This window comes from Vombatus ursinus, unplaced genomic scaffold, assembly GCF_900497805.2.
Source record: "Vombatus ursinus unplaced genomic scaffold, bare-nosed wombat genome assembly UNPS02014812.1, whole genome shotgun sequence".
Lineage (NCBI taxonomy): Eukaryota > Metazoa > Chordata > Mammalia > Diprotodontia > Vombatidae > Vombatus > Vombatus ursinus.
In genome coordinates, this window is record NW_020954590.1 from 38949187 (window position 1) to 38962758 (window position 13572).

The 13572-nt window shown below is 38.0% G+C and overlaps 1 protein-coding gene across 2 annotated transcripts in view; it reads right to left on the minus strand.

Moving 5' to 3' along the window:
- The window catches only part of LOC114054053 (ras-related protein Rab-31), a 182741-nt gene that overhangs the window by 161901 nt on the left and 7268 nt on the right, over positions 1 to 13572 (minus strand). Inside the window, exon 2 of one of the 2 annotated variants that reach the window (XM_027877119.1) lies at positions 12329 to 12405. The exons of the other annotated variant lie outside the window; for it this stretch is intronic. Within the exon in view, the coding sequence (XP_027732920.1) occupies positions 12329 to 12361 (33 nt within the window). The 5' untranslated portion in view covers positions 12362 to 12405. The remainder of the gene's footprint in view (positions 1 to 12328; positions 12406 to 13572) is intronic. 2 annotated transcript variants of the gene reach the window in all.

Here is a 13572-nt window from a genome sequence, read left to right on the forward strand (position 1 = left end):
GTTGTTGTTGTTGTTGTTTTGGGGCCCTAAAGTCATCTTTGCTTTAGATTAGAACTGCTCCCCTCAAGACCCAAACCCTAACTTGATGGCTTTCAGCTTCTTCCTAGTGCTTTCATTATTCTAGCCTGAGGCTTTTTTTCTACCTACAGCAATTCCAATAGAGGCTTCTCCTTAATTTCAAGATCTTTTAAACCTGCCTTTGGGCAGTTACAATATTCTTTCTTTTTTTACTTTATCAAACATCTCTATTGTTTTTCACTTAACTAATCACATTAGCTCACCAAATCACAGATTTAGTGGATGAGGAAACTAAAATGTTGAGAGATGGTGACTTTGCCCCAGAACACATGGATAGTAGCAGAATTGGGATTTGAACTCGGGTTCTCTGATTCCAAATCCAACACTCTTTCCATCATACCACACTGCCTCCTCGTGATATACATATGCTATGTGGCAAGGCATTGGGCTAGGAAACTGAGAGACAAAGACAAAAAAGAAATGGTCTCTATGCTCAAGACACTTACTTTTCTACCCTTTAGGGGTGACATAAAATATACACCTGCTAATGAATCCTCTGGCATCCTTGTTCAGGGCCAGCATTAACACACTAAATGTTTACAGTTACACCTTATAACTTTATCTACAGGAAAATTATTATTATCATGTAATATGCACACTTTGGGGAGGGAATTTTCATCGCCAAACTCATACAATCCATGATAGCTTGCTATTCGTTGGATACCACATAGGTCACAATTTGTACATTTCCACCAAAACAGATGGATTCTAAATTGCTTATTAATTACTAAAAATGGTGGAGGGACAAAAAATATGGATGAATAAAATCCAAAGACAAAAATCCCAATTTCTATTTAGTTATAAAAACAATGATACATGGATATTCTATCTTCTGTTACTGTCTTCTTTGGCTTTCTATTTTCCCCTTCCTCCTCTTCCCCTCCTCTCCCCTATCTGGTGAAGAAATAAATGATCCCTGGAATGGCTGGAAAGTCAGAGGTAGCAGAGGAAAAAGAATTGAAAAAGCAGGAGTCATGGACAATCTCGATGGCATGATTAGTCCTCAAGCAGAGCTAGTATGTGGTACGAAGAGTAGGATATGACTGAAAATAACAACATCAAACAAAGGTCCCTTGCAGTTCTAAAAGTCTATTAATCTAATAAAACTATGGGGGACTTTATTGGCAAAGATGCCGAAGTTGCTTGCCATTTCCTTCTCCAGCTCATTTATAGATGAGGAACTGAGGTAAACAGGGTGAAGTGACTTGCCCAGGATCACACAGTTAATAAGTGTCTGACAGGCCAGATTTGAACACAGAAAGATGAGTCTTCCTGATTTCTGCCTACTGTGCCACCTAGCTGCCCATTTTTACAAATAGCTACATGTGCTGATTTGTTTTGCTTAACTATACTTAATTGTTACAGGGGGATGAGTGGTTAATTAGTAGAGTGAATTAGTAGAAGTGCAAAAAAAAAAAGAAAAGAAAAAAGAAAACAACATTAAGCCATTTTTTGAATACACAGAAAAAAGACATAGGGAATAAGCATATATGTTTACATAGGGCCTACTATGTGTTGGAAACTATGCTAAGTGCTTCTTACAATTATTATATCATGTGGTCCTCACAACCATGAGAGGTTGTCTACATTTTACAGTTGAGAAAACTGAGGTAAACAGGGTTAAGTGACTTGCCCTGGGTCAAACAGCTAGCAAGTGTCTGAGGCCAGATTTGAATTTAGGTCATGGGGACTGCAGGACCAACTATCAATCCACTACACCATCTACCTGCCTCTAAGGGAGCACAAATAGAACAATTTTGTTAACACCCTATTTAATACCAATGGAAAGAACTTGTGATCTCACTGATAGAGGGAATTCTTGGACTAGTAAATTTCTTCCATCAATGTATATTCTCACTGTAATTTATAATCTTTGAGAGTTGCCTTCCTGGCTTGCAGACCAGTTTTCTATCAGTTATATATCATGCTGTTTCTATATAAATTTTATAGACACGTTTTTTAAAAACCCACATATAACAGAAGTCCATAGGTTCCTACATTACCATCTTTTTGTTCTCTTTTTTATTGAAATATTTGTATGTTGATCATGATTATGTTCCTAACACAAAAGACTTCTTCTTAGAAGGATCTTAGAGATCTAATTCAATCCCTTCATTTTACAAGAAAAGAAATAGAGGCCCACATAAGATAAGGGTTTTACCCAAGTTCTGACAGCTAGCAAATTGCAAGGATAAAATTTGAATCCAGGTGACTCAATCATCATTCTTTTGTATCATGCTGCAACATTCTGTAATTCAAACTAGCTTCTTATCAATTAGTCTGAAATAAGGTTTTACAGCAATCCAAAATAATTATCCATGTCAGGGATCCATTGGGTTGGGTGAGTTGGTAATTTTGGTTTTGGCTTTGGTTTGGTTTTTTGGGGTGAGGGGAAGGGAAAGAAGTTGCTACTCCCTGGACAGTAGTTATGTTAATAGCTGCCACCCCTCAATCAAGGTTAGACTTTATAACTGACCACAAATACACACACACACACACACACACACACACACATATATATCAGGAAGAAAAGTAAAAAGGCTACCCTGAGATGATAATTTAATTGTATGACATCCGTGGAAAAGGTAGCATGTTGCAGATGGAAACAGCACTGGACCTAGAACCATGAAATCAGGATTCTAGTCCATAAATTCATAAGATTTAGAACTAGAAGGAGATCATCTAAGATTTCTCATTTCACCGATGAGGAAACTATGGCCCACATAAGTTAAGAAACAGTCTCAATCCTGTGTTAGATGTGAGACTCTGGGGTCAATTATTTCATCCCTCAGAGACTTAGTTTCTTCATCTCTAAGATGAGGAAAATAAATTTATACATTACCTACTTCATAAGATTGATATGAGGATTAGATGAGATAAGGCATTAAAGCCCTCTGTAACTACAACGCACTAAATAAATGTAAGCTATAATTTTTAAAAATCATTTACTATAAATTAGTTCAGGCTTCTCTGACACTGGCCATTTGTCCAGTAGCCTGTTCTTGTACTTGATCAGCAACGGTCTGCCACACTGGGAAACTCAGCCAGGAACCATGGAGCCATAGATTATATACTTTACAAAGGTACTTTAAACTTTATACAAATCAATACTTCGGGGTTGGGTTTTTGCTGTTCAAACAAATTATACCTTCCCCATGCCCCTCAAAAAAAAATCCCAAATTTTAGAAGGACTGCAGAATTGCCATCTTGTTATTACAGGCAGGTCTTCTGAAGAAAGTAAATACACCTCTGAATATACCATTGTAATCCACCTGGTGGTGCCCAGGGACTGACTCACCTTTGGAATGAAAGTACTGGATATGAAGTCAGGGGAAGTCCTGCTCTACTATTTTTTACCTGTGTGATCTTGGGCAAATCACTTCACCTCTCTAGGCTTAAGTTTCAACATTTATAAAATGAGATGTTAATATTATAGAATCTTTAAAGTTACTTTCTAGCATGAAATCCTACTATCTTAAAAAGTCATACAATCTCTACAGTCAATGGGCAGTAGAAAGGAGATTCAGTATTAAATTGTATTAGTCTATAGTTAGTTCTTTTATTTAGACTATTATTAGCACTAAAGAAATGAAGTTTCAGCTCTTAGATAGGCTAGAAATTACTGCCCTAACCCAGGCAACTATACTGGAAATATATGTCAGTCTGTCATGATGGCAGTGAGTGAATCAGAACAAATCTCTACTAGGCTTTGCATTCTACTATAAATTGATCAGGCACATCATTCCTGAGAGGATCCTGGTATTCAAGACCCTCTACAGCTTTTACTCCAGCTTCATTTCTCACTGCTTCCTACATGTAAGAGCCAGCCTAACTAGTCTATTCACTGCCCGCATTATCAACCCTCCTCAACCTTTACACTTTCACGGATACCTTTCATTTTCTTATCTACCTATTTGAACCCTAACCATCTTTCAAGGTCTAATTCAAATTCATTCTGTTCATTGGAAAGAACTAGCTTCCCTCCCTTGAAATCCTATGCCACTTATTGTCAACCTCCCATGTTCCCAGGGACTCAACAGATTTGTGGGGTACTTAGTAACAGGGCTTTAGCCCCACTGCACCTCAGAATGCCTAAACTCAAGCAATCCACCAGCACCCTCAGCCTCCTTTAGTAGCAAGGATTACAGGCAGATGGACTAGAATAGGGAAATATTTGAGTCACAAGACCAATCAGAAGGTTACTGCAATAGTCCAGACATGAGATGATGAGAGAGATGACACTGTCAGAGGAGAGAAAAGTGAGTATACAAGAGATACTACAAAGGTAGAATCAACAGGTTTTAACAAATAATTGGTCAAAATGCTATCCACCTCCAAAGAAAAGAACTGGGGAATTCTGAATACAGATTGAAGTATACTTTTTTAATTTTTCTTGGGTTGCTTTTGCTTGCATTTTCTTTTGCAAGATGTCTAATATAGAAATATTTTTTTCATGACTTCACACATATAATCATTATCACATTACTTGCCTTCTCAAGAAGCAAGGAGGGGTGGGAAAGAGGGAGAGAATTTGGAAATTAATATTGAAATGATTGTTAAAATATTTTTACATGCAAATGGGGAATATTAAATGAAATAAATAAAAATATACTTAAAAAACAATTTATTGGTTATGGAGGGGGAGCGAATGATGGTGAAAAGTCTAGAATGACACCTATGTTGCAAACCTGGGTGACTAGGAGGATGGTGAAAAAGTAAACAGTAATTAGGAACTGGGGACAAAGGGAGGGTTGGAGGAGGGGAAGATAAGGAATTCCATTTTGGACATGTTGAGATATCTACAGCACATTCAGTTCCAGATGTCCAGTAGACAGTTGAAGATGTGAGACTGGATCTCAGGAGAGTTGTTAGGGCTGGATAAACAGATCTGAGAATCATCTCCATAGAGATAAGTGATTCCATGGGAACTGATGAGAGATTACCAAGGGAAATAGCATAGAAGGAGAAGAGAAGAGATCTCATCCAGCACAGAGCCTTGGGGAACACCTGTGATTACTTCGCATGACCTGGACAGAGATCTAGCAAAAGAGATTAAGAAGGATTGGTCAGACTGTGCCACAAGCCTGAAATGCACCCTTCCTTACTTCACCCTCTTAGAATTCCTGGTTGCCTTCAATAGTCAAGTACCACATTCTGCATCAGACCTTCCCTGGTTTCCCAGCTGCTAGTGTCTTCCCCTGTGAGGTGATCTTGTATCTGTTTTGCATGTGTTTTGTATGTGCCTATATATATTCGTAGTTGCTCTTCCCCCATAGAATATAAATTCTTTGAGGGCAAAGACTATTTTTTTTTTATTTGTATCCCTGGGTCTAGTAAAATGGATGGCACTTAGTTGGTGTTAAATAAGTCCTTGTTAAATGATCAGTAGTGCCCAGATTATAATACCCATTTTATAGATGAGGAAATTAAGGCTTAAATTGGTTAAGTGACTCGTGCAGGTCAAATAGTGTCAACTAGAATATAAGCTTGAGTATCCTAATTCCAAAAGCAGCACTCATTAGATGATACAGAGGATAGAGCACTGGACCTAGAGTCAGGAAAACTTGACTTCAAATCTAGCCTCAGACACTTACTAGCTTTGTGACTTCGGTCAAGTCACTTACCTTTCTGCTTCAGTTTACTCATCTATAAAATGGGAATAATAATAGCATCTACCTCCTAGGGTTGTTGTGAGGCTCATATGAAATAATATCTGTAAAAACACAGCACAGGGCCTGGCATATAGTAGGCACTATATAAATGCTAGCTATTATTATTGTTATTATTGTTTGTATCTTGTCACTAGACTTGATGACTCTGGAGGAGAGACTGAGGCTTACAACTTTACAAAACTGTGCTTCCCTTAAATCCAATTCACTTGCAAGTGAAGATATCACCCTCGTGAAGCCATTGGTCCTCTTTGAAAATGAAGGAGAAACAACAAGAAAAGAATGAGGACAATGTGCATAATTAACACTGTCTCCTTCACTCTTCTTTTTTCCACTATGTTGGTGCCCTAAGAGTGTTAAGATATGCTGGATTTCTGTAAAGAACAAACTTAAGCTCACTGAGGAGACATGAGAAGATACCTCTCCACTCCTTTGCAGAAGTGGCAGTCTGTGAATGCATAGCACTGTATATAAGACTGATATTTTGAATGTGTTGTTCAGTTTTGCTGAATTTTCTCTCACTTTCATCTTTTTTCTTAATTTTATGTTAAAAGAAATGGCCCTTTGGGAGAGGGGAAGGGCATGAATACAGCAAAAATTAAGTTTGCAAAGATAATAATTTATTTTTTTTAATATCCTGGATTTCCCCCATTTTACTTTGTCAATTTTCATTAGGGATTTTGAAGAGGATTAACAATAAATTTAAACGTTAATCAAGTCTTTAAAATTCTTTTGTTGTAGGAAGACAGCAAGGGTGCTGGATTGAGAGTCCAAGAACCTGGATTCAGATACTGACTCTACTGCTTATTATCTGTGTGACTTTAGGCAAGTCACTTGACCTCTCTGTACCTCAGTTTTCTCATCTGTAAAATGAGAGGATTGGATTCTATTATTTTATTTTGAAATTTTTGTCTTAATAATTGTTGTTCAGTAGTTTTAGCCGTGTCTGACTTTTTATGACCGCATTTGGGGTTTTCATGGCAAAGGATCCTGAAATGAAAGTGCTACAAGTTATAGGTAGCAATAATGTTGCAAGACTTTCCAAACTAGTTTCTTAAAGCTAAATATAGCCTTCGTTGTTTCTGCCTCACTGTTTGACAAAAGCCCAGAAAACTGGAAAGCATTTTAGCATATGAGTCCCAAATGAATATTATGATTTAAGTATAAAAGGTCACAACATAAAGAAGTCCAAGAAATGGCTATGGCTACCAGACAAGTAATACAGAGAATCAATGGATAATTTTGATTGCATAAAATTAAAAAGTTTTTCCATGAACAAAATCAATGAAGTTAAAATTAGAAGGGAAACACGTAACTGGGGAAAAAAACCTTTGCAATAGTTTCTCTGATAACAGTCTCATGTCCAAGACATATAAGAACTGATTCAAATATATATGACCAAAGAACATGAATAGATAGTTGTCGAAGGAAGAAATTCAACTTATCAACAGTCATATTAAAAAAAGAAAATTTTTAAAAGAAATGTTTCAAATAATTACTAGAGAAGTTAATTTTTTAAAAAATGATGTTCTACCTCACACTCATCATATTGACAAAAAAAATTTTAAAAAGGAAAATGACAGTTGTTGAAGAAACTGAGGAAAAACAGGTACACAGTACACTGTTAGTGAAACTATGAATTGATTCAGCCACTATGGAAAGCAATTTGGAATTGTACTTCAAAAGCCACTAAACTATATACCTTTTGATCCAGTAATACCCTATTAGTTGTATGTCTCCAAAAGGATTAATAGAAAAAGGAAGGGGAAAAGCCACATTTGCAAAAACATTAATAATACCTGTATTTATTGTAGCAAAGATCTAGAAACTAAGCGCATATCTACATATTGAAAAAAGCTGAACAAATTATGGAATATGAATGTAATGAACTATTGTTGCTCCATAAGGAAGGAATGATGAAAAGGGCAGTTTGGGGAAAGTTTGGAAAGACTTATATGAACTGATTAAAGGTAAAATGAGCAGAACCAGAACTGTTTATATAATAGCAATATTTAAAAGAAAAACAAATTTGAAACACTTTAAATATTTGTTCAGTGAAATGACCAATCATCACTTCAGAGGACCAGTGATAAAACAGGCTATCCACTTTTTCCTGATAGCTGCAGAATGAGAGACAACTTTTTTTTAATTTTTAGGCAATTGGGGTTAAGTGACTTGCCCAGGGTCACACAGCTAGTCAGTGTCAAGTGTTTGGTCTGAGGCCCGATTTGAACTCAGGTCCTCCTAACTTCAAGGCTGGTGCTCTATCCACTGTGCCACCTACCTGCCCCGAGACAAATTTTTGGACATGATCAATATGAGAATTTGTTTTCCTTGACTGTATATATATATATATATATATATATATATGTATGTATGTATGTATAGATGTATATGTACATATATATTTTATATATACATACAGAGATGTAATATATGTATATCTACACACATACATAGGTTTATATGCAAGTATATGTATATATATATAATTTTTTTATTTTGTTTTTTTCCTTTTTTGATTGGGGAATTAAGGGCATAAAGAAGGGGCTAGCAATAGTATTGTCACAAAAGAAGAAAGGAGGGTCGTTGAATTTTTGTTTTATTTTTTTAAATTGAAGAGAAATTCAGAAAGAAAACACAGACAAGCAGAAAAGCTTTGAAAGTAGTACATTAAATTTACTATATAATTAACACAAAAAGCAAGTCCTGATCTGCATTAGGAAGAGAGTTTCCTCCCTCCCTAGGTATTACCTACAGTCCTACACCAGTGAAATCACAGATCTAGTCCTATAATATGTATCATTATCACCATTGTCATCATCACTCCATTATAGAGACTTTGGTAGTCTGCCATGTGTCCACCTTCTAACTCACAGTCCTCTCTTTTAATGGAATCATTGCTATTTTCACAGCAGAAAGGGGACAGTAGTTGAAGGTTTGCTCACTCTAGCAACCAGGAAGGATAGAGGCTTCCACCATTCCACTCCATAGAGACATCTTCAAGAAACACCTTCAGTTTTTGGCATAAGTATCCAGAGTCACCAACTCTTAACCATAGGGGTCCACAATGCATTCAACTTAGTCCAGAGAAAGATATAATCAATCAGAAGCAAATATTGCTGAAAAGCTTTTGAATGGGTCCTAATAAAACAGCTGGCTTCTGGAGCACAACACGAATACAGATGTAGAAAAGGTACTGGAAAGAAACCAAGATTCTGACTCCTCCTTTGTGAGTCACAATAGAATTTTACTGAAAGCACAAAGGGCTAGGCTTCTACAAGTTACTAATAAAGAGGAGAAAAGAAGAGAGGAGAGAAGAGGAGAGGAGGAGAATTTTGGCTCCATTTGGGCCTGTTAGCCTGGAAGTTGTAGAAATATCTATATTAACTAGTTGTCAAGACAACTCCAAGGCCAAATATAAAACTCTTCAGGATTCCAACCATAAGGAGCTTTTAAACATATCCATCTCCACGTACTACAGAAGAAATAATGCACTAGGAGAAAATCCCTTGCACCTCCTTCTTCTCCATGCCATGAGGAAGTGGGTGTTAGAAACCGCATACTGGGAAACCTTTGGGGTTTGAAAGTCTACTGCCTGAATCTCTTTTTAGGGCTTTTAAAAGATAATAATAATAAAATGGCTAACAATAGCTGTGATCCTCACAATAATCTGGGGAGGTAGGTGTTATTATTATCCTCATTTTACAGATGAGGAAACTGAGGAAAACAGAAGTTAAGTGACTTCCGCAGTCACACAGCTAGTAAGGGTCTAAGGCCTGGTTTGAACTCAGATCTTCATGACTCCAGGTCATGCTCTGTCCACCGGGTCACGTTTTCCTAACTCATTATTTTTAAGGTTATAATCTAAGTCATTTCCTAATACTAGTACAAATTAACAACCTATGTGCTTTACTTTCTTATTTTTTTCTTTTCTTTCTTTTTTTCCCAACTGGGTCTCCCTATCTCACCAACATGGAAGTGCAGTGGCCACTCATAGATTCACTGCCAGTACTGATTACACAAGAGCTTTGATCTGCTCCATTTCCACCCTTTTCCGGTTAGCCCCTTCTTGGCCAACCTAGTGGCTTCTTCCTTCCAAGTACTTACCATATTAGTGCCGGATACCCTAGAGTACTCCCAAATTCAAGAGACCTACCAGCTTCAGCCTCCCCCGTAGCAAGGACTATAGATCCGCACCACCACATGCAATAACGCTTTACAGTTTTCCCTTCCACATCTTGGGGGGTTAGGGGTGCAGTACCCCAGCGATCTGGACCCTCTTTTTGTACCAGAGAAGAAGTCTGAATTTCTTCTTTTTATTTTATGGGGTGTTTATGGTACCTTATTCAAAAATTTGAGTTAAGTATTTGGTCATGGGCTCTGTGCTGTCTGCTGGCTTTCCTGTGTTGTCTGCTGCTTCTACAAAATTCCCAAAAAATTCCCATTTCATTTCTTATGCCAGCCCATGACATATCAAAATCTCAATAGGGAAAGTTGTGATGTGGAAGGGATAACTGTACTGTCTACGTGACAGGCAAAAATGAGAGCCCTGTGGCTGTGGATGCCTGACAAAGACACTTCTCATCTAACTTTTGCTCACCATATCAACTCTACTCTTCTGAATGATCATCTCAGGAAGCACTGTGAGAATGACTTTGATTCTGCTGCAGCTCTGGAAGAACTCTCATTTCTAGAGGAAGACCTTAGCTGACCAATCACCAAAGAGAACCATGGACCAAAGTCTTGCTCTTACCCAAACGCCTCTGGGTTTATCCTCTGACTGAACCCTGTGCCTGGAACCACCCAGATCACCCTAAACCAGCCTAAACTGATCCTGGGAATGTGACCTTCACCAACATCCTGCTTCCCTGTTCCGTCCATTCCAAAAACTCCCCTCCCCTAAACTGCCCTTTTGTCTCCCCTACCCTCCCATGTGACTTTAGTCTTTAAAGACAGCTCTGTAATCCTATAAAGATGGGCACTCTTGTACTTCAATACTTGTAGTGTCCCAGTGTGCTCATTCCTGGGCAATTCCATATTAAAGATGCATTCCCGTTTTTTAACTCCTGACTCCTCTGGTTTTCTTTATACTGAGTGTGGGGTCAACAGCACATTCACAGGTTCATCAAACCTTTGGTCACTTGTTTAACTTATTTTCAAGAAAATTCCAGAGATGAAAAATTGAAGTTGAATATTTTCAACAGGTAATTTAAGTAAACCCAGATGATGCTTTTAAGTCCCTGGATTTCCAAAACCACTGAGCAGCTAGTCAAGGATAGTTAACTGGCCGTCAATGTCCCATACCGATATCATTCTGGTGGTCACTATGCAATACCAGGAGCTCAGACAATCCAATTCACTGTAAAATTTTCAAGACACAAGGAAATCAAGGGCCTAGGTAGTGGGTATTCCAAGCTTAAGTGAGACAAATAAAGATATCTTGAAGAGTGTCAATATGCCTCATTACTACCTCAGGCAGCAACACATATCCCCAATTTCAGAAATAAAGGCCTCTTGGTAGAAATTACTAAGCAGGGATGTGCAGGTAAATGTTTAACAACCAGCTTTCTTTTTTAAAAAATGTATGCAGGACACATTTTTAAGTTAAATCTGCATTATCAACATTTTCTACATCACTTTCTTAAGTTTAGACAATCAACAAGGCAATAAATCAAGTCTAGATTTATGACGTTTGCTGATTTCTGAGGCATAAATGCTCACACTGATAATTTAACTGGTTATAGCTGGCTCTAGCATACCTTTGTTACTAAGAGAAGGCTAGACCCTTATAAACATGAAGCTAAGGATAACTGCCTGGGTTTCTTGTGTCTCTACCCTGAGTTTTAGCCTAGAACAATGCTCTAAATCTTCATTAAACCACTTAAACACTTGACCAGTTGTGATTCTGCCAGTTCTCTAGTGGGGACTCATGAGCTGATACTTCCAAGGTCAATTTGGCACTTTCTATTTTTCTCATTTTTAGCATCATTAGATCTACTGGGATATCTGGGTGTTTAGGAAACAATATGGAAGCTTGGAGTGTTTGGGTTGTACTGTATACTTCATTTTTAGGTATAAATGAGATGTCAGATAATAGCACAATGAGTACCATCATTATTTATAGTTCTACTGAGAAAGGCCAATCAGGGGAGAAATGTAAGTCAGAGGGCATAGGTTAGAGGTTATTGACACATAGACTAAGATAAGGTTACCAAAGATAGCATGTAAAATGCACTGGATTTGGAGTCAAAGGACTTGGGTTTGAATCTTGGCTATGCCCTTACTACCAGTGTGACCTTGGGCAAGTTCTCTGGGTTAACTGGGTTAACTTCTCTGAATTTCTCTTTCTTTATCTGTAAAAAAACAATTAGTAAGTATTGGATTTCAATTTGGAATGATGCAAGGAAAGTGTTTAAAATGGAAGATGGTCACTTGAATAGGAGGTAGACCATCCAGCTCCCAAATGCTTACTCCAACACCAGACAGAATAATGATCAGGAAACTCAATGAGAACCTACAGTGACTTCTAACAGAAGAGGTCAGCCAGAAGCCCACAGGCAATAGGAAACAGGACCTACCAACAAACAGGGCAGAATAATCTTCCAGTTCATCCAGAGGCAGCCAGAGAAAGCAGCCAGCTTGCAAAGCTCTGTGTCTTGAGGCAAAAAGAGGGAAGCAACCATTTATTTTATTGTTGTTTTTAGGCAACTGGTGACTTACCCAGGGTCACACCGCTAGTGTCAAGTGTCTGATCTGGGACGGGATTTGAACTCAGGTCTTCCTGACTTCAGGGTTGGTTCCCTATCCACTGCACTACCTAGCTGCCCCCTGAGGCAACCATTTATTAAGCACCCATTATTTGCCAGGAACTATGACTAAGAGAAGGGAAAAGGAATAAACATTTTACATAGCACCTACTTATGTCAGGCACTGTACTAAGCACTTTACAAATACTATCTCATTTGACCCTCAAGTCAACCCTAGGAGATAGGTGCTAATATTAATCCCCATTTTACAATTGAGGTAACTGAGACAGACATACATTAAGTGACTTGTCCATGGTCACATCCTTAAGTAAATATGGAAGACAGATTTGAACTCAGGTCTTTCTGTCTCCAGGTCCAGCACTCCAACCTCTGAGCCACCTTGCCACACAGCAGCAATAATAAAGGTCTTCCAATGAAAAAGGGTAGTCAGAAAGCTTTGGGTGGAGACCTTGGAAGTGCCAGCAAGTGACAGCAACCAGCAGTAAGGACCAGAACATAAAGCAGCAGGGCTTAAACCAGGACACCCCAGGTCCAGGAATGCTGAAGTCCCTAGCACTATGTCCTGAGAATCCAGAGAGGACCCTGAAGGTGTAGTACTTTGAACTTCAAAGACCTAGCTGGGACTAATGTTAGGATAGAGGATAGATAGTGTCAAGAACCAAGATGACTGAAGGTGAAACCAAGTAGGGCTGGACTCCTCCAGCTAACACCAATACCAATACCAAAAGCATAGCAGGAGATTAAGCATGGCTCTAGAACAGAGCCCCAATTCAGGAACTAAAGCTGGAGAGATGAGTAAATTAAAGAAAACACCAATTAATAGTAAAAAAAAAAAAAAAGATTGTAAATCTAAAGATCTCCAACAGAGAGATCCATAACTACTGCAAAAAAAAAATCAAAGAAAAAATAGGCTTCCCATAAAAATTATATGAATATTAAGAAAAAATGAAGCAAGAGCTAAAAAAAAGTGAAATAAAAGCTCTTGAGGAAAGAACTAGAAGGAAAATAAATAGCTTAGAAGAGTACATGGTAAACTTTACTCAAGAAATGGCATC